This window comes from Amblyomma maculatum, chromosome 11, assembly GCF_055883805.1.
Source record: "Amblyomma maculatum isolate TAMU_Amacu chromosome 11, ASM5588380v1, whole genome shotgun sequence".
In the NCBI taxonomy this organism is placed as follows: domain Eukaryota; kingdom Metazoa; phylum Arthropoda; class Arachnida; order Ixodida; family Ixodidae; genus Amblyomma; species Amblyomma maculatum.
The window spans coordinates 48,886,012-48,904,990 of record NC_139354.1 but is presented as its reverse complement, the minus strand read 5'-3'; the positions used below and the strand labels follow the sequence as shown (position 1 = coordinate 48,904,990).

Here is an 18,979-nt window from a genome sequence, read left to right as displayed (position 1 = left end):
ACGTCGCATACGCTCCTTCGTCTGTTCGAAGTTGTCAATTGCACAGAACTGAAATAATTGTAAAAAAAAATGTGTGAAAGTGCTAGCTTAATCAGGATCCGAACCTTCTGCCAACAGATCAGTGTACCGAGCGCCTAAAAACGTTGGCATGGATGCATCATCTGCCGACTGAGTGGTAAAAATAGAAAATGCTTCCTTTATAATTGTCTGCGATTGGGATGCTTCTGGCAAGCCCATTACAAAAATCAAAAGGCTTCTGATTTGTTCGTGCGCTATGGTTTGCTTCATCTATTGGCCTTATGGTTCTCCTAAGCTTACCATGTTCAAAGGTAAGTCACTTAATAAACGCGCTAAGTGGTCAAAAGCCTAACACGGTGCATTTTTCGAACTTTTTCCGCATGCGAAACTATGTGGGGGCACATAAGCTATGCCTATTAGGGCATGACGCGACAGCCCTAGATATAGAGTACCACTCTAACCAAGCCCTATCAACATGCCGGTGTGAACAAGGGATAACGTGAATCAATAGTCTTGCAAGCTGACTGATATCACAGTCCGATATGACTGCAGAAGAACGAGTGGGCAGCTCATACCAAACGTAACGGCAGGCGACCCTAACAATTAAAGTCAATGCGCGGCCATCTCAGCAGCCAGCGGTCCCTGCCAGCTCCATGGTCGGGATATTTCTCTCGCAGTGCCGTCGCCGACGTCGGGTTTTCTCTTCAACGAGGCCTCTATCGGCATTTGTTTAAACGAGTTATTAAGATAAGCCGAATTAGCAAATTTCCCGCAGCTGCACGCGAATCGGGACTCCACTACAGCAATACGCTCGACAAAAGTAAGTTTATCATGCAGTGTATCTCCCGTTGCATTTAAAGTTCGTCGTGTTTCCGTATATGTGTTGCAGTATTTTTTCAGTACTTCTCCATATAGTCTGTTCAGCCGAAAGATGACGGCTGCAGATAGTTTTCCCACTGGGTAATCGTCGTTGCGGCTTTCACACTTTCGCTTCTGCTGCCGTCATCATAGATTCGGACGGTCGCTCAAAAAAGGACGTTGACTAACATGTAGGCGGTTGCAACACAATCTGTGCGCTGTTTTGACAAATCTGTTCAGCATAGTGATTTGAGTCATGGTGTGTTGGTAGCAAGGCCATGCTTTCGTAGGGAGATGTAAGCAATTCTCACGAATTTGGTCAGCAGATTGTTATTCATCAATTATACATCTGTGTGCAATACTATTTTATCTTCCACATCAGTATTGCTAGGTCATTATCCATCTTGTAATTACGCTTTAATATTGGTTGGTTGGTTTGTGGGGTTTAACGTCCCAAAGCAACTCATAGCCTGAGTTGCTTTGGGACGTTAAACCCCACAAACCAACCAACCAATATTAAAGCGTAATTACAAGATGGATAATGACCTAGCAATACTGATGTGGAAGATAAAATAAGTAATGACATAATCGAAATAAAAACTAATAATATGCGATTATCGCCATGTAGCGATGTTTTCAATTTTTCTTCGTGATCTAATTCTATAGCGCAGGACAGTATATTTTGAAAATTTTCACACCATACATAAAATACTTTCATTAAATATTTCGTGGTCAAAAAACGCATGAATACTTTATTTCTATAGTGATGTCGTGTTCCGAAAACATCTCGCATCAAGCTCTTGCATAGTTGCACGACTAAAGGCTAAATTCTCAACTTAGTTTTGTTCTTACACACAAAATAGCGTTAATAATTCCTTAAAGTTTTACGCCTGCATATACTCGCCACAAGTAAAAGTCAAAACATTTTAGGTCATATCCAAAGGTCACTGCATAAAATGCATGGACTGAAAACTTCTTACATTAAGAGACATTAAACTGATTACAGGATATGTGAGACGGAACCCCCGCTGTATCAACTCTTTAATCTAGGGGTCGGTAATGAATGACTGCAGCCTTTTACAATACTAACACAAGTCCTGTCAGCCATAGATCAATGATCATGGCAGATTGCATCTGAAAAATTAGCATTCGCGGACATAACAATTTCTAAATTATCCACCACTTCCCTCTCACTGAAGCAATCAAGGATCACTATCCGCTCTGTGGTTCATCAGAGCTACGAATGTTCAAGCTTGATTTGCAGTTCTAGTCACTAATCGCAACATCGCGTACGACAATGCTGCTTCTGTTCGAACTGCATGTCACATTTAAAGAAATTGTGCCGTAGACTTAAACCTTAAAAATTTTAAAATATATGTACTTTATGCCCGCGTGTACCTGTAATCGTTGCGCTTCTGTATCGTTAACATTGTCCCCATCAACTACATTTCTGACTTCGAATGAGTCTCGTCCTCAATTCGAAATCAGATTAAGAAAGAGTTCAGTTTTCGTGGAAGTTTTGGACAGGGACGTGAATGATGAGTCAGAGAAGTTTAACGCAATAGTACAGACCGCCAACAGCAATCTTGTTAGACTCTAGAAACATGACTGTCGAAGTATATTTTCCTTTCATCTCCACTGTTAACGTAGAAATGATGAGTGACCGCATGCACGACAGGACACTTTGATGCATTCGGCATAATCGATTTTCTTCCATTATGAGAGCAAGACCTTCGTTATTATTGGGCATATCGCGAACAGAAAGGAGGTGTAGCTGTAGAAACGTTAATGACGAAGAATTTATGTTCTAAAAGTTCGAAACACACAAAGCTCTCCTCTATGGTCGTGAAAAAGAACAGAGAAACATGGACTGCCAAAATTTATTTAGGCAAGAATTAAAATTTCGCTGGAGGCCTGCCATCATCTGCATTCAGTTAGACAAGACTTTTCCTTTTTCTACTTTAGACTTATGAGTAAAAAAAGAATTACAGTGCATAAAGAAAATGATAATACCGAAATATAAATCAATAAAGAATAAAAATATATTTCTACATCAAAACTCAAGGAAAAGAGTCATTCACATCAATAGCGAGCATAGGCTATGGCAAACGCGGAGCGACCTATATCTATATACTGCGTCCATACGGACGTTCTATGACAATGTGTCTGAAAGCACCGAATATGTGGCACACTTTGCTCGTCAATAGTTTGCAGATTCTCTGCATGCGTTGCGCATTTTTTCAGACCGCTCCTGACCGCAAACAAATGGGTGTCTATCGCTCGTTAAGGTTCAGAAACTTAGCCTCTGCAGGGCTCATTCATCTTCCTTTTTTCCACGTTTGACATCCGTCTCCCACCTTATAGTACCAGTACAAACACACAGGATATGAAAAAAAAAAGGTTTTGGCGTAGGTATCATAAAAAGTAACGTATCCCACCGACTCAGGCAAGTATAAAGATAGGAAGTGGTACGCTGTACAATACAGTTCAGTCGCATCTTTCTTCATATAGTTTAGACCACATACATTTTTTATAAGCGAGAAAAATGATTTTTTTTTAAAGCGCCCTATCTGTGCTTTGCTGTGCTCTCTCTACACTGCAGTGCTCGCAGCCGCACGAGACAAGGAAACACCAAATCAGTGCCCAACTGCAGTGGCTACAGCGGATTTCCTGGAGTGCTCTCAATACTGTGGCGTCACGCTATCATAGAATCATCCAACACGCACCAGCAAATAATAATCAACCAAACATCAAACACACAACATTCACAAAAAGAAGAGCAGTAATGCTGTAGCTATTGAGGGAGTTCCTTTGTGGTTTTCGCTCACCGAATCAGTTATGAACCTTGGATTCAGACCCTCCTCCCCAGTGAGAGCAATGCCTGCACTTTTTTCTTCTTTTTTTCTCTGTTCTGCAAAACTTCTTTTGACGTGAAAACATTTAGATTAATAGAAGCATCATTATATGTGCTGTATTTCATTTATGATGCTGATTGGGGCAGAACCGGTGTTTTTAACCTGTGTTTGTCTGAATGGAAACTGAAGAAGCTTACAAAAAGGAAGCAAACGGCTACCGGGGGACTCGAGTACACGACCGCCACTTTTCAAGTACAGCTGCAGCACTGACTACATATAAGCCCACGATTCTCCCTTGTTATTGCTTCAAGCAACTTCTGTTTGTTTGAGCAAATGCTTGAGTATTAAGGCGAAAGCCTTTAATGGCTCATGCTGTCATGGACAAAATGTATCCCGCTTTTGCGGCTGCTCTGATTGGCCGAGGCGCGATGACGTCATGGAGGTCTCGACCAATCACAGAGCAGCACCACAATATGCACGTTTGCATGCTTTATATGGCAATATGTCAATCAATGATCAGTTACTAATTGGACGATAATTAATGAATGAAGTAATTAAATACTGATTGATGGCTAAAAAAGACATTATTTATTTACACAGTCAATAATTAATTAAATAAATATTTAGTTAGTTAGATAATTTATATATGTTTATAAAATTGAATAATTAAACAAAATTAATTAATATCAGTTGCGTAGCAGAATGCGGCACTCAGGTTTTCACCTTTCACTACTTTATCGCTAAATTTCCTCATAATTTTTTTCACTCAAGCTACCGCAAAAGTAAAAAAAAAATGGCAGCGAAAACATTACAGAGATGGTCAGAGCGTGGAATGTTCGGGGCTTTTAGCCGCTGACCACAGATGTAACAGTGCCAGAACAAACAATTCCCTTGTAGAGCTATTGACAAACAAGGCATAGGGAAATGAACGGCTGCCTAAGAAATCATAATTAAGGACATGAAATGCGTTCCAACACGAATAAAATATAATTGATTATTTTGTTTTCTATCCTGCTTTTGTCTGTGGTTAACTGTATCAGAATAAATCTACCTGCCTCTTTTAAACTTGTAAATAGTTAAAACGCAAACTACATTCCTTCATCGCGGTTTGTTCCACCTACTACATTTTGTAGAAAAATTTTAGCAAGTTCAATTCAGCTGTTCTATAATCTCCCTTCGACTGCATCTATCAGGCGCGCAATCTTCCTTTGAGAGCGTGTGAAGTTTCTCTGAATTTCTTATTTTTGTTTCACTGTTCTTTATTACATAATTACAAGCTGTTTGTTCATTATAGATTTTGTTCGGTTTAGTGCATTGCGTGCGTTCCTGATTTTAATATCCTTTTCCAAAAGCGAATTTCAAAACACCCCCCCCCCCCCTTAGCTTCCGATGTATATTCTCGTATTCAAAGACTTTCCTTTCTTGGGCAGATTAACAAATTAATTTGAGGGCCGTTGCCTTGTGGCACTGATTCTGTCTGGCACAGCTGTTCAAAAAGTACAACTGTTCATCACTGCAAAATTCTCATTGTGAAGGAGGGGACAGCTGTAGGCGAATTTTTCATTTTTGCGACAGCAGGTTTTCTACCATAAAAAACAACGAGAACATGTTTATTATTGGAAAAATTACCTTGCTTGTGAGCCGATATCAACCTGTGTAGTTTGTGGCCAAATAAAAAGCGTTTCGATTTCCAATAGCCCGAGCGGGAGTCCTGGCAGATCAAGATAAAAATTCCTGTTTGCTCACAAGTACATGGCTCTACTTTGGACCATCTGATCAAGGATCTAAACGACACTGTCATTAAGAGCAGAATTGCGCTTCTGAGCGAAACCAAACGCTTTATATACTCCAAACACTCCATGATGTTCATTCATTCCCTGGCCACGAATCGAGACCTCACCCTATGGTAAAAATGTTTGTGCCGAATAGTAGTGAGCCCTGTATTTTTGAACAAGGCTGCCTGCGCTTCAACGTTGGAAAAGTAAGCGAATCCTAATGCTAACCGCAGTATGTATCGTTCGTTTAGCTTACACATTACGCATAATTTCCTCATATAGTGTGTAATACAGGCATATCACATTCAGTGAGGTGAAGATATGAAATAATCATTTCTCAATGTGGCAAAAGAGGTGGCGAGCAGTAATTTTAGATGAGCTCAGTTCCTTGTAGATATTATTACGGTGGCCCTACCAAATTATGCTAGTTTTTAAGCGTATCTTTGTTGTATCAATGGACAAAAAGGCCAAACAGTTTCAAAAACATTAACTCGGATTACTTTGCAACTAGATCCGCAGCTAAAATACATTTCAAATTTTGCCGAGTCAGAGCCGATATGCTAAGAAATTTCGGTGCAATCTTTTCTGTAGACAAAAATCGCGCCCCCATTCAGAAGAAATGCATCGGTATTTGTTAAAGTCTACGAGAGAGTGCGACGAATTAGAAAAAAAGAAATATGAATAGAAGCAGCGTTTTCACGACAATTCCAATTTAAAAAGAAACTCCACCGAAAAGCGAGATTAGCGCTCGCAATTCAAATGTCACTAAGTTAAGAAACCATGTACATAGCCATTCACGCATTTGTTTTCAACAATTAGACCCCTAAAAGAAGGACTTATACAGAGCCTCATATTTTCTTTGCCTGTAGCAAAAGGTTAACATAATGTTTACAGTGTTGCGTTTATAAAAGCTATGGTAGATGCCTCTGTATGTTAAGTGTTGATCGGCTGTGCAGCGAGGCTGATATTATGGGCATTCTAGAGATTAATAGTTGCATTATTAATTAGGTTAGTCCTTCAACTCTTTAATTTTTTATATTAAGGGGAGTATTATATGTAAACCCTTCCTCTTGTGTTGAGTCTCTTCCTGAAGATCATCTGTACTGCCTTGATCATTTATACTGTAACCAATGCTAAAGCAACGCACGCTGATTTCCGGCTTATGGTTGACCCTAGCTAGTAGGTGTTAGGAAACAATGTATAAGCCTTTTGACACCTTGGCCATTAAGCTAGCAGCCATTTCGTGTTCAATAAAGAGTCAGGACGCAGGTCGGGTATTTAGCCAAGTTCTTGTTAGAAAGCTGAGATAAAATAGTGAATATGCTTTCTGTTCTAAGCACGACCCTCTCAAATTTAAATGCGTCAGCGAAAGCATAGTAGGTTCCTATGGTGCTTTGTCTTCTGAAACGTTTAAAAGCGCAATAAACAGCAGTACAGAGAAGGAACACAACTTTTTGTACTATCACGCTCACTCAGAGGCGCTGCCAGAAGTACTTTCAAATCAGGTGTAAATTATTGCAATGTTCTGCAGACAGTTCCCCCCCCCCCCAAAAAAAAAAGAAGAAAAAACGGACCATGGTAAACTTTTTTATTCAATAGATTCCGCTCCGAACTACAATATTTCCCTCTGACAAGGACTGGTGCCAGCGTACGGTCCTAATCACAATGACGAGTATAACCATTTAATTAGTTTAATCACTATTTCAATAACCTAGAGCATTCAGTGAGAAAATAGAATTATATTATGTTGCTAATGTCTGTCACTCAACGCAATAGTGGTTGTTACTGTAGCCATGAGAGAGAAAGTTCTAATAAATTATTACTGAATTCACTTCTTGCTTACGCAGATTGTTCCGTACGTTCACTACGAGGAATTTCCGAATGGAACCATAATTACAGGACCACTAGGCGCCGTGGTGGATGGCCTGGTGCGACAGTTTGGCATGAAGTACGGTATCTTTTTTTATGATGCACTTGTCTTTTGCAATCGGACAGCCTGTAAAGTGAAGCGCGTTTAAAACAAGGTGTCTCAAAATTTGGCTTAGCAGATTTCTTAAGGTCAGGCGACAATAGATGGGAGAAATCTGCACCTCTGCATGCATCATGCAGCGTTAGCAGCACAGAGTGAAATAATAATTGTCACTACCTGGAACGTGCACTGCTGATATAAATAATAACTTCTTACCTGCTGCCAATAAATTGATTGAATACACTGGAAACGGAGTTGTGGTCGCATTTCTAAATTGTGAATCATTTCTATTCTTGTAGACCATTAGTGTTCTTAAATTCGTGATCTAACGTTCTGAATTCTGTACGTTTGGCATACAATAGCGCGGCTAGCATAAATGAATTCATTAAAAAAATATGGTGTCGGCACTTCGAAATTGGCACAATTATTTTATTGTTTATTTCAGGAAGTGAGTAAAAAAGTAAATTGATCCCCGTTCCTATTCAGGTGGCTACTGTAGGTCACAATGTAATTCTAGCATCTTATGGGAATCCACTTTCCCCCTTGAAACTGTGCGGCTCACCACCACCCTATCAAGCGTCAGAGCATCTCTAGCTGGACGAGGGCGAAAACGCCACCCTAAGGGATAAGTGGAAACAGCGGCGGGAGCACCATCTAACGTGTAAAGGCAATGCCGCCATAAAAGAAGGCCTTTTTGGGTCCTGCCGGGAACGTAACCAGCTATGCGTGTCACGCAGCTGCCAGGGAAAATGACATGTCCACAAAAGTTCTTTGCCAACGGGAAAAGCCGTTACATACGAACGCCCGTCTTTTGTTTCCACGCTGAATATCGTGGGCTATGCTGCCTCCCGCGGCACAGGCCTAGCGATGGATATACCAGAACAATGCGGCGAACACGGGAAATACCTGCCACCATTCTCGACCAGTGGAAACGTTATACCAAAACTCCGTACCCCCCTTTCGAAGCTGTTATTTCGGGTGCTCGTGTTACTTAACCATTAGGTTAGAAAAACCTTGTTGAAGTTTTAGGCGTGGTCGTCCAATCCGCATATAATATTTGCAAGTGTAATAAATTACACCGACTCTACACTAGCATAGTTTGTGTCGTTTCCCTGTATTCCTTCAGGGGCTCGCGGGCTCTCAAGAATGGAGTCGGTGGGGAAGCTGACAGCCTATCCCGTCATATTGTCAAAATAATAAGCATCTCTTGGCTACGTCTTTTTCATAAAATCAAGAAGATAATCTGTGTGCGCTAAGCGTCGCTGGATTGCTAAACATAGAGCGTTGTAGACAAAGCAAGGCTGCTTTCTCTACATGATTGAAGGGTATTGAACGCATTGTGCTGTTATAAAAAAAAAAGAACAAATTACCTACTTCTTATCTTGTATTCTAGGCTTGTATCCACATCAGACCACGTTATCTATTTATAGTCTTGTGCCTTGGAGGTTGCTCCTACCTTTATAATTCAGTGTCGCAAAAAAAAGGTTAATTTCCGCTATCAGTTTAACGCACTCGCGCTGGGAGCTCGTTTCCAGTTGTAGATTATTTTCTTTTCATATGAGCGGCATATCTCAACGTTTTAAGAGGGTTCTCCAGAGAAACCGCTAAGGCGCTAAGGCTAAGCACCCCCATCGCATTCCCCGCCGCCAAACCTTGTGTTCAGGGTATGCACAACTGCATAACCGCTGAACCTTTGTGTTTTCATCTCCAGGCTCGTCTAAAATTATGGGTCAAAACTCTCAAGAGCAAAATCTTAAACTGTGCAGCGAAAACCGCGGGTTTCATTTTGCTTTTATCAATGAGCACAATCGTTCGTGTATGTGCGCGAAGGCACTCAGCTTCCATCAGAGGTTTACACCGCGCATCCCGTGGGGGCGTCCAATAAAATTCGTAGCAGATAAACAGTTGTAGGGCTCGTGGCGCGCCGCGCATTCGAAGGCCGCGCCACTTCCCAATGCTCCCTGCGCGCGTGCCTGTTTCCCTCTCCCCGCTCGCGCGGGGATAACCGGTCCCGCGCGAGGGGGCTATAAAAGAAGGCACGCGCCGCCGTCTCGCTCTCTCTTGGTCTCTGGCTCCTTGGTCCCTGGCTCTTCGTTCCGGCGCGCTCAACGACCCGCAGCCACCCGGACGACGACACCGACTTCGACGATCCCCGATCCCTGTGAGATTAAAGATGTTTATCATACGGCCCACTGTGTGTTTGTCGTGCGCATCCCTCGGGCAGAGGAATCGCCCACACAGTATACGGTTGCGAACATGATTCTGACTCAATGTGCACCGTGCAGGTCAGCTTCCCTGGCCACTGTCATTAACCCATGGCTGCAGCCTGACGTCACCTGTGTTACGTCCCTATCGCGACCATCTGCGGCTTTCGTTTGCGTAGATGTCCGTCCCACATCACGATATCGCAGGCATTTTCATATACAACCCAAAATGTGAACGCGTTGTCGCATTCTCTCTGGCACCTGTGCCATGCTACAGGCACAAACAACTTCTCGGTGTGCTCTACGTTGTTTCTGTGGGAGGTAGAGAACAATAATTGTTGTCTGGGCATACGGCCTAGATCCTGAGCTTTCCACGACTGAACACATTTCGGCAGCAAAATGGCAGTCAACTCAAGCTGATAGCTGCACTGCGCGTTTAGTTTTTGAGCTTAACAATCACCTTTACAGTATTTTATCTGTCTTAATGAATGGATTCATGAAGCAAAAACAGAAAATGTTTAACTTGCGCACAGGCTTCTCGAAAAGATACTGAGCACGGACCTGGATGGGGTTTCCGGCCTCACAATACATGATGAAATTTTTAAATTTTCCTTCTGCTTGATTACAACGCATTACGTTTACGACCAGATGATGGGATTCTTGCTTGAGTGGTTTATGTAGCCTAGTATTCTGGATGCACTCGGCAGTTTCGGTACAGTTTACTTAACAAAATCCGCGTTTGGTAGCGACGAATGCTATGTTTTCTTTTTCACCTTTTTTAATTTAAAATTCGCCGATTTCGATAAAAAAGGTCTGACTGTGCTTAGAATGTGGTGCCACTGATGAAAGACGGTGAAACGTTTTTATGTGGACTATTGTCGGAACACAAAACGTGAACACAATGCAACTTTTAAACTCGCGCGTGTTTGCTCAGGACTCAACTGATTTTAACAGGTGCAGTGCTAACTCTTTTCTTCCTCTTTTCTATTTCGATAAAGGTCGCAAATGCTGTTCCCACCAGAACGCATATGGGGCTCTAAATCGAATGGAACCTTCTCTGGATTTCTCGGCATGGTGCAAAGAGGGGTAAGCCAACTCATTTGTTTATGCGTTTACACCGTTTTGGACGAACTTAATATTTACAGTGCACTTCACCTGTGGAATAATGAGCAATGGTGTTGCAGTCTGTGCATCCACACTGTAAGAGAAAACAGAGCAAAAACAGGGCTAGCAAACAAAAAGGCACTCAAAGTGCTTATTAAGAAATGGGCTCTTTTATTGTGTGCTCGCATCAAAAGAACAGGGAAAAGTCACAAAAGCTTTGGGACAAAATAATGCAAAGTCATGAGCAAACGTGCGCTTTGAGAAAACAGCGCACCAGCATCTCCTAACGTAAAACGCAAATAACGTGATGCAAGACCGCTTGCAGGTCTAAGTGGCCGCCGTTGCAATTGCTCACACCTAACAAGATATCGCTTGTGTACCGAGAGTCCAGTGCCCCTCTTGCAGTCAGCTTTGGTTTCTTTCGAAAAATGCGTCGGATTTTCTCTCAATGCAGGGCTGACGAAAATCAGATTTTCTTTGTTTCAAAAAATTTATATGGCGTCATCTGGTTCATGATATTGAGCTTCTCACTATAAGTAACCACGAAACAACGAACAATATAAGTGATATGCCAGGTTTAATTAACGCATTCCCTGGAATCGTGCGATCCGTTTCACAGCAACTACACAGACGACAGTATTGCACAGCAACGTACCTTCTTAAATATGCAAACACTTGAACAGCGCAGGCGCATTTTTTTACTTCTATATCTCTGCAACCTCTGTCACAACACTTGCACGTTTCGAATTCAACATATTCGCCCTCATTATAAATCTCTGATCGCACTGACCATCCATTAAATGTTTACGTACCGCATAGCAGGACTGACTTGTTCCAATTCCTACTTCTGTTTTTAACTATTAAACTAAAACCAGCTGTCGATTGACATTTGCGTGCACTAACAATTATGATCCATTTTTAGGTCTATTTATTCTGTATAAGCCTGCTGCTTTTGCATACTGTCGTCATGGTGAGCGTGCACTCTTTTACAATACTGCTGTCCGGGACTTTAACAGTATTGTGAATAAAAAAACATGATTAGTGAGCTTCAAAAATTATTCGGGTATTGAATGCATTTTTTCAGCACAATGTGTCCATCGCAGCAGAGAGTTTGTAAAAGTAAACAATTGTTTTTATTGAACCGATGAAATTTTTAGAATAATCTAAATATTCCCTGAAACACCCTGTATACTGGTCAGGCAGGAGTTGTGTGGTTCGTCAGGTTTAATTGCCCTAGAAATCGCCGTCATCGTCCTAGGCAGGATATCTCCTTTTGCAGACAACACATCTTCTTTACCTCTTTCTGAATTCTTGAATTGATCCCTGCGTAGGACAATGATGATTTTTGTTTGTTAGCCGCAAATTGTATCTGCATGCTGTAGAATGGAGACTGGTTTTAGCAAGACAGAGAGAGAGGGAAGAGACGGCTTGTATCTTCAACACCTTGGAAAAAAAAAACCGCATTCATATATTTACAAGTTAACAGAGAATATCACAACGATCTGATGAGTACAATATTCATTGTTTTAGATGTCCCAATGTGGATCTGTGCCCTGCTTAAGATCAAGCATATTCTTTCAATGCAGAAATGTGATAATTGATCAGAAATATAACTGTTTTTGAACATTTTAGTGTCAAAATACTTTTTTGTTTACTTGTGTACACCCTTACTACCACGGCCGTGGCCCAGTGTAACCGAGCACGCCTCTGCTGCGTGAGATGGTAGGCTCGAAAGCCCCCGCCGATAACTTACCGGTGAAAATGGGTACATGAGTCCGGTTGCAGAGAGTCTGGATTTCATCAGGGGTGTCCGTTGAAAGAAATGCTGTGCCCCTGTAGTGCCAAAACTAAGTTTTATATACGGCCTTCGTCGCCTGCAAAGACGCTTCATCATAGTCCATGTATTGGACTTTAGAAGCACGCCTAGCATCAACAACACTGCAGAGTAGTTCGTAAAAAGGATCGGTGAACAGTTTGCGCAAGGTATATAACGCAAGGTATAACACTTATTTTAACTTTGTTGCCATGCATCGCCGTATTTTATTTCTTTTTCTGCAGCCTCAGCCGTGATAGACGGGTACTAAACTAGTTCCCGACTTTTTGAGTAACCTGCGTCGATAAAAAGTCTTTTTTTTTTCTCATATAATATTGCGGGAAATAAATTTTATTCATTTTTTTAATGCGACAGAGCCGCTTCGATACAATTTATTGAATGTATAGCCTATTTTTAAGTGGAATTATCATTTTGTATTTAAATTTTAAATAACTGGCCGAGAAACACGTCTATATTTTTAGAGTGCAAGCATTCAGAATAACAGCGTTGTTAGCTAAGTAACAACTTTATTTTTTAGGGGGCCTAAAATTCATGAATATTGTGAGCCTTCCGTGGATGTTCTTTAATTTGTACATGCCATGATCTTCCTCTTTCATTTGTACATACCATCATCATCGTCCCGCGGCGCCGGCTCCGGCACGCGCCTGGGTTTTGTCATCGGATTAAAACGCTAGACAAGGCATCGCTGGCCTTGCCGTCACGACCTTGCCGTCTCAACATAGCCTTCTTTCACAAGTGGTGGAGGTCGAGTTCGATCCCCTTGCTGCCTCTCACTGGAGCTACGTTCCGGTCGTCGTTTGGCAACTACCACCATAATCATATCCACCGAGAGCAATCCCGACCCGGCCGGACCCTCTACCTGAGCTGCACCGACGCCTCCGACTCTGCCCACACGTCAACGCGACCCACCGCTGTTCGCTGGTCGTCGTGACGAAGACGTGGACGACTGGCTTGACACATATGAACGCTGCAGTGCCTATAACCGGTGGGACGATGCTTTAAAATTTCTCAACGTTTCGTTCTATCGAATTGAGGTCGCCAGAAACTGGTTCATTAATCGCGAACCCCACACTACTAACTGGACCACTTTCAAACAGCAATTCCGACAATACTTCGCCGACCCGGCAGTTCGGTCTGAGATCGCGAGAAACAAGCTCGCTTCCCGCATTCAAGGTCCCGACGAATCATATGCGTCTTACATAGAGGCTGTTCTTGCACTTTGTCGGCGCATTAGTCCCACCATGACGGAACCTGAACGTGTGCACCACGTCTTAAAAGGGATCAATGCTATGGCATATCACACCTTAGTTGCCCAGAATCCTTCAAGTGTCGAATCAATTATTACGACCTGTCAACGCCTCGACCAGCTGCAGTCCTCTCGACTACAGCCCGGCTTCGCAACTGCTCCGACCTCTGCTGACTTTGATCTGCGGGCAATGATTCGAGCAATCATCCGAGAGGAGCTTCAAGCCCTCAATCCTTTCTGCCGACATGGGTGCGATCATTCTTCCGCACCTCCTAATGACGCCGTTCTCCGCAACATGATTAAAGAAGAGTTAGCTACCATCAGCCGCCCTATGACATCCGAACCTTCTGCAATCCGCCCAGCGCCGACCTACGCGCACGTCGCTGCATCCCCCCCTTCTTTGGATCCCCCACCCCGACCGGCACCAACATACAATCACATCAATGCAATGGCGATGGCTCAACCGACACAACCCAATTACGCACCTTGGCGTCCCCCCCGACCAGTCTGCTATTACTGTGGAATTAGAGGACATATATCCCGCTTCTGTCGTCGCCGCCTTCAGAATGACCGCCGTGGTTACGACACCTTCGAATGCGACATGCCTTCAACCTCATATTATCAACGCCGGTCTATTCCAAGCCCACCTCGACGATCCTCCCCACCTCCAGTATCTTCCTCTGAGCCTCGTGGGAACCATGTATCCCGACGCCGGTCCACATCCCCATACCGCCGCTCAGTTTCCCCTCTCCGCCCCGCAACCGGTCTCCCTGTCCGCCATCCGGAAAACTAAGTGTTGCAGTTTCCGGAGGTCAAACTGCACGCTGCGAACTTACTAAAAGTCCTCCTGATCGCCCGTATAACGTTATTGGTGTTATCGCTGAAGGTATACCGGTTGAAGCTTTGATTGATACAGGGGCTGCAATTTCTGTCATTCACGCTGATTTGTGCTACCGTTTGCGAAAAGTGACAACCCCATATGATGGGCCTCAACTCCGTGGAGCCAATAACGTCCCTTTGCGCCCTTCAGCGAAGTGCACCGTACGAGTTGTTATCGACGGCATCCGCCATCATTTGCAGTTTGCTGTGCTCTCACCTTGTGCGCATCTCATGATTTTCGGATGGGATTTTTTGTCAACCGCTTCAGCGTTAATTTCTTGTGGTGACCGAGTTATCCATATGACAGACAGCGATTTTTCATCTGACTTTTCTGAACGACATCATCCCCTCGTTGCCGCCGCCGATACTGTTTTGCCTCCTCAGTGCGAAAAACTACTTACTGTTGTTTCTGAACACATCACTGACGGGGACGTCCTCATAGCACCATCATATAGTCATCTTGCACGCGGCATCGCCTTCCCGTCAAGTCTTGTCCGGTTCCACAACGGCTCAGCGACAGTAGTGGCCACTAACACTTCCCGTGAATCCCTCGTGCTCCCAAAAGGAACTTCTCTGAATTGTATGGTGGATGTTCAACCTTTTTCCCTGATGGTGCTCACCGCCCCTCCGCCTCAGCAACGTGTTTCGTCAGACGTCTCTCTTTCTGTTCTCGCAAAGACTATTAATCCTAAACTCACGCCGAACCAACGCCAAGAACTGCTGACATTGCTTCGACACCACCAAGCCATTTTTGATGCCACTTCCACACCACTGGGACGGACTATTGTTGCGCACCATCGCATCATTACTGAAGGTAACTCTATCGTTCGACGACGGCCTTATCGGGTTTCGCTCTCTGAACGAAAAGTAATTGAAGAAAATGTAAATGACATGCTTCATCGCAATATAATTCGTCCTTCAACAAGCCCATGGTCCTGCCCAGTAGTGCTAGTTAAAAAAAAGGACGGCTCGGTACGCTTTTGTGTTGATTACCGCGCACTCAACAAAATTAACCGCAAAGATGTATATCCGATGCCGCGAATTGATGACGCCCTTGACTCCCTCCAAGGCTCCGAATAATTCTCGACCTTGGACCTTCGCTCAGGGTATTGGCAAATACCTATGCACGAGGACGACAAAGAAAAAACCGCTTTCGCAACACCCGATGGCCTTTACGAATTTAATGTTATGCCTTTCGGACTTTGTAACGCACCAGCCACATTTGAAAGAATGATCGACACTGTACTTCGTGGCCTCAAATGGAGAACCTGTTTGTGTTACTTGGACGACATTGTCATCTTTTCGGCAACCTTTAACGACCATCTCACGCGCCTGAATGAAGTCCTCACCTGTCTCGCTTCGGCAGGCCTTCAGCTCAACACCAAGAAGTGCCACTTTGCACAGAAGGAAATTAGAATATTGGGACATCTGGTCAGCCATGACGGCATTCGCCCAGATCCTGAAAAAATAATCGCGGTCTTGAACTTTGCTCGTCCACAACGGATTACAGATTTGCGCAGTTTCCTCGGCCTCGCGTCCTACTTCCGGCGTTTTATAAGGCATTTTGCAACTATAGCTGCACCACTTCATGAGCTACTTAAAGCACGCAGCCCTTTCGTGTGGACTGAGCAGTGCGAAACTGCTTTTAATGACCTCAAGCACGCCCTCACATCAGATCCTGTTCTTGCCCACTTTAGTGACAGCGCTCCAACTATCCTGCACACCGATGCCAGTGGGCACGGTCTTGGCGCTGTACTTCTGCAGCGTGATGCAACATCGCGTGAGAAAGTGATTGCCTTTGCCAGTCGGACTCTCACTCCAGCTGAGAAAAACTACACCATTACCGAGCAGGAGTGTCTTGCTGTCGTCTGGGCTGTCCAAAAATTTCGCCCTTACCTATACGGTCGGCACTTCACAGTTGTGACCGACCACCATGCTCTTTGCTGGTTGTCTTCACTCAAAAACCTGACAGGCCGACTTGGTCGCTGGATTCTACGCCTGCAAGAATACCATTTCGACATCACTTATAAATCTGGTCGCCAACACCAAGACGCCAACGCTCTCTCTCGCTGTCCCCTTTCGGAATCCGCTTGCTGCTTTTCTTCACAATTCATTTCCACCTCTGACCAGAGCCAACCATCTCTTTGCCCGACGTATATCACAACCGTTTGTTTTGACGACTCTGAGAACAAGCACGCTTTCCGCTCACAGCAATTAGCCGATGCCTACTGCCGTCCTATCATCGACCGCCTTATCGGCGCTTCGGACCCGCCCAATGCTAGGCTTCGCCGACAGCTGAGCCATTTCAAGCTCGAAGATGGCATCCTACTCCGCTACGTGTATTGCCCTGATGGAACTCGCTGGATCCCAGTCGCGCCGCGTGTGCTTCGCCCACGTATACTGGCGGCTCTCCACGATGACGCTACTGCAGGTCACCTTGGTTTTGACAAAACCTACGACCGCGTGAGAAAACGGTTCTTTTGGCCTGGCTTATCTTCCACCGTTGCCAAATACGTCGCATCCTGCCCTCTGTGCCAACGTCGCAAACGGCTGACTTCTTCGCCCGCTGGCCTTCTACAACCTCTTCCTTGTCCCACCACGCCATTCGACATAGTCGGCATCGACTTATATGGTCCCCTACCTCTCTCCTATGGGGGTAATCATTGGATTATAACAGCTGTCGACCACCTCACACGTTACGCTGAGACAGCACCTGTACCGACTGGTTCCGCTGAAGAAGTAGCAAATTTCTTTTTGCGATCAATTGTATTACGACATGGCGCTCCTCGGGTGCTCCTAAGTGACCGCGGTACAGCCTTCTTATCGAAAATCGTTGCCGAAGTTCTTCACGCCTCATCCACCCTTCATAAGACAACCTCAAGCTACCATTCCCAGACTAACGGTCTGACTGAGCGATTTCATCGCACCTTGTCGGACATGATATCAATGTACATCACACCAGATCATCGAAATTGGGACACTATTCTACCATTCGTCACATTCGCCTATAATACAGCAGTACAGCGAACTACCGGTTACTCTCCATTTTTCCTTGTTTATGGCCGTCCTCCCACTACAATTTTCGACGCTTCCTTCTTCTCTACGCCCGACTACTCCACATCAGTACCTACCCAGTTCTTATCTCGTGTGGCCAGATGCCGTCATCTTGCCCGACTCAACACGGCAGCGTGCCAGAAAGTCCGCAAGACTCGCTATGATTCTACACATCGAGTGGTCTCTTTTCGTCCTGGTGACGAAGTACTGCTTTACACACCATTGCGCACCTCTGGCCTTAGTGACAAATTCCACCACCGCTACGTAGGTCCCTATGAGATCATAAGCCAAACTTCCCCAGTGAACTACAAAGTGACGCCTGTTGATCCCTCAGCTGATCGACGCCACCGTGGAACTGAAATTGTTCATGTGTCTCGCCTGAAACCGTTTGTGCGCCGCGATGCATCACTTACTTAGGAGCGGCCAGGCTGGCCGCTTCCGACCCCCCGGGCAGATTGTGTGAGCCTTCCGTGGATGTTCTTTAATTTGTACATGCCATGATCTTCCTCTTTCATTTGTACATACCATCATCATCGTCCCGCGGCGCCGGCTCCGGCACGCGCCTGGGTTTTGTCATCGGATTAAAACGCTAGACAAGGCATCGCTGGCCTTGCCGTCACGACCTTGCCGTCTCAACATAGCCTTCTTTCACAATATACTCATATAAGTTGAAAGTGAGAAAGCACGCATTTTTATTGTTCAATGCAACTCAATTCTGAACGTGAATCCTTCGTATGTCGAAAGATAATAGCTAAAAAATAAAACAACTGAGGAAGAACCCTCCAATCGCGTAGTTTCTCGCTATGTAGTAAGAAAAACTCAGCCATTGGTGCAGTCTTTGCAACTAAGTGCGAGCACAAGAAAATGTTGAATGGAACTTTTTGTTGCGTATATGAAGATTGCACCTATCCCATTACTATGAATATTAGAGTGAGTTGCATTATTTCACTATTGCAAGGTTGTTTAAAAGTAGTTCTTAAACGAAATGGGGGAAACTAGGCAACGGCCCAGTTAAACAGGTTGCTTGAGCCGGCGCATGGTAGGCCGAAGTTGCCTCGTCCTAATCCGTCCTAGGCATTCTTTAGTCTGCCTTCCGCGCAGCCTTCTTATCAACAAGTTTGTCAGAGACGGAAGTTTCAAAGCTTGAAGGTCGGTCCTTTATGCATCGTCGCCAGCGCCGCTA

At 44.3% G+C, this 18,979-nt stretch overlaps 1 protein-coding gene across 1 annotated transcript in view; it reads left to right on the top strand.

Annotated features, from left to right (window-relative positions):
* Positions 1 to 299: 299 nt before the first annotated feature.
* The window catches only part of LOC146173773 (uncharacterized), a 41,583-nt gene continuing 22,903 nt past the window's right edge, over positions 300 to 18,979 (top strand). Inside the window, exons 1-3 of the mRNA XM_084585267.1 lie at positions 300 to 329; positions 7,354 to 7,454; positions 9,761 to 9,848. Of these exons, the coding sequence (XP_084441393.1) occupies positions 300 to 329; positions 7,354 to 7,454; positions 9,761 to 9,848 (219 nt within the window). The remainder of the gene's footprint in view (positions 330 to 7,353; positions 7,455 to 9,760; positions 9,849 to 18,979) is intronic.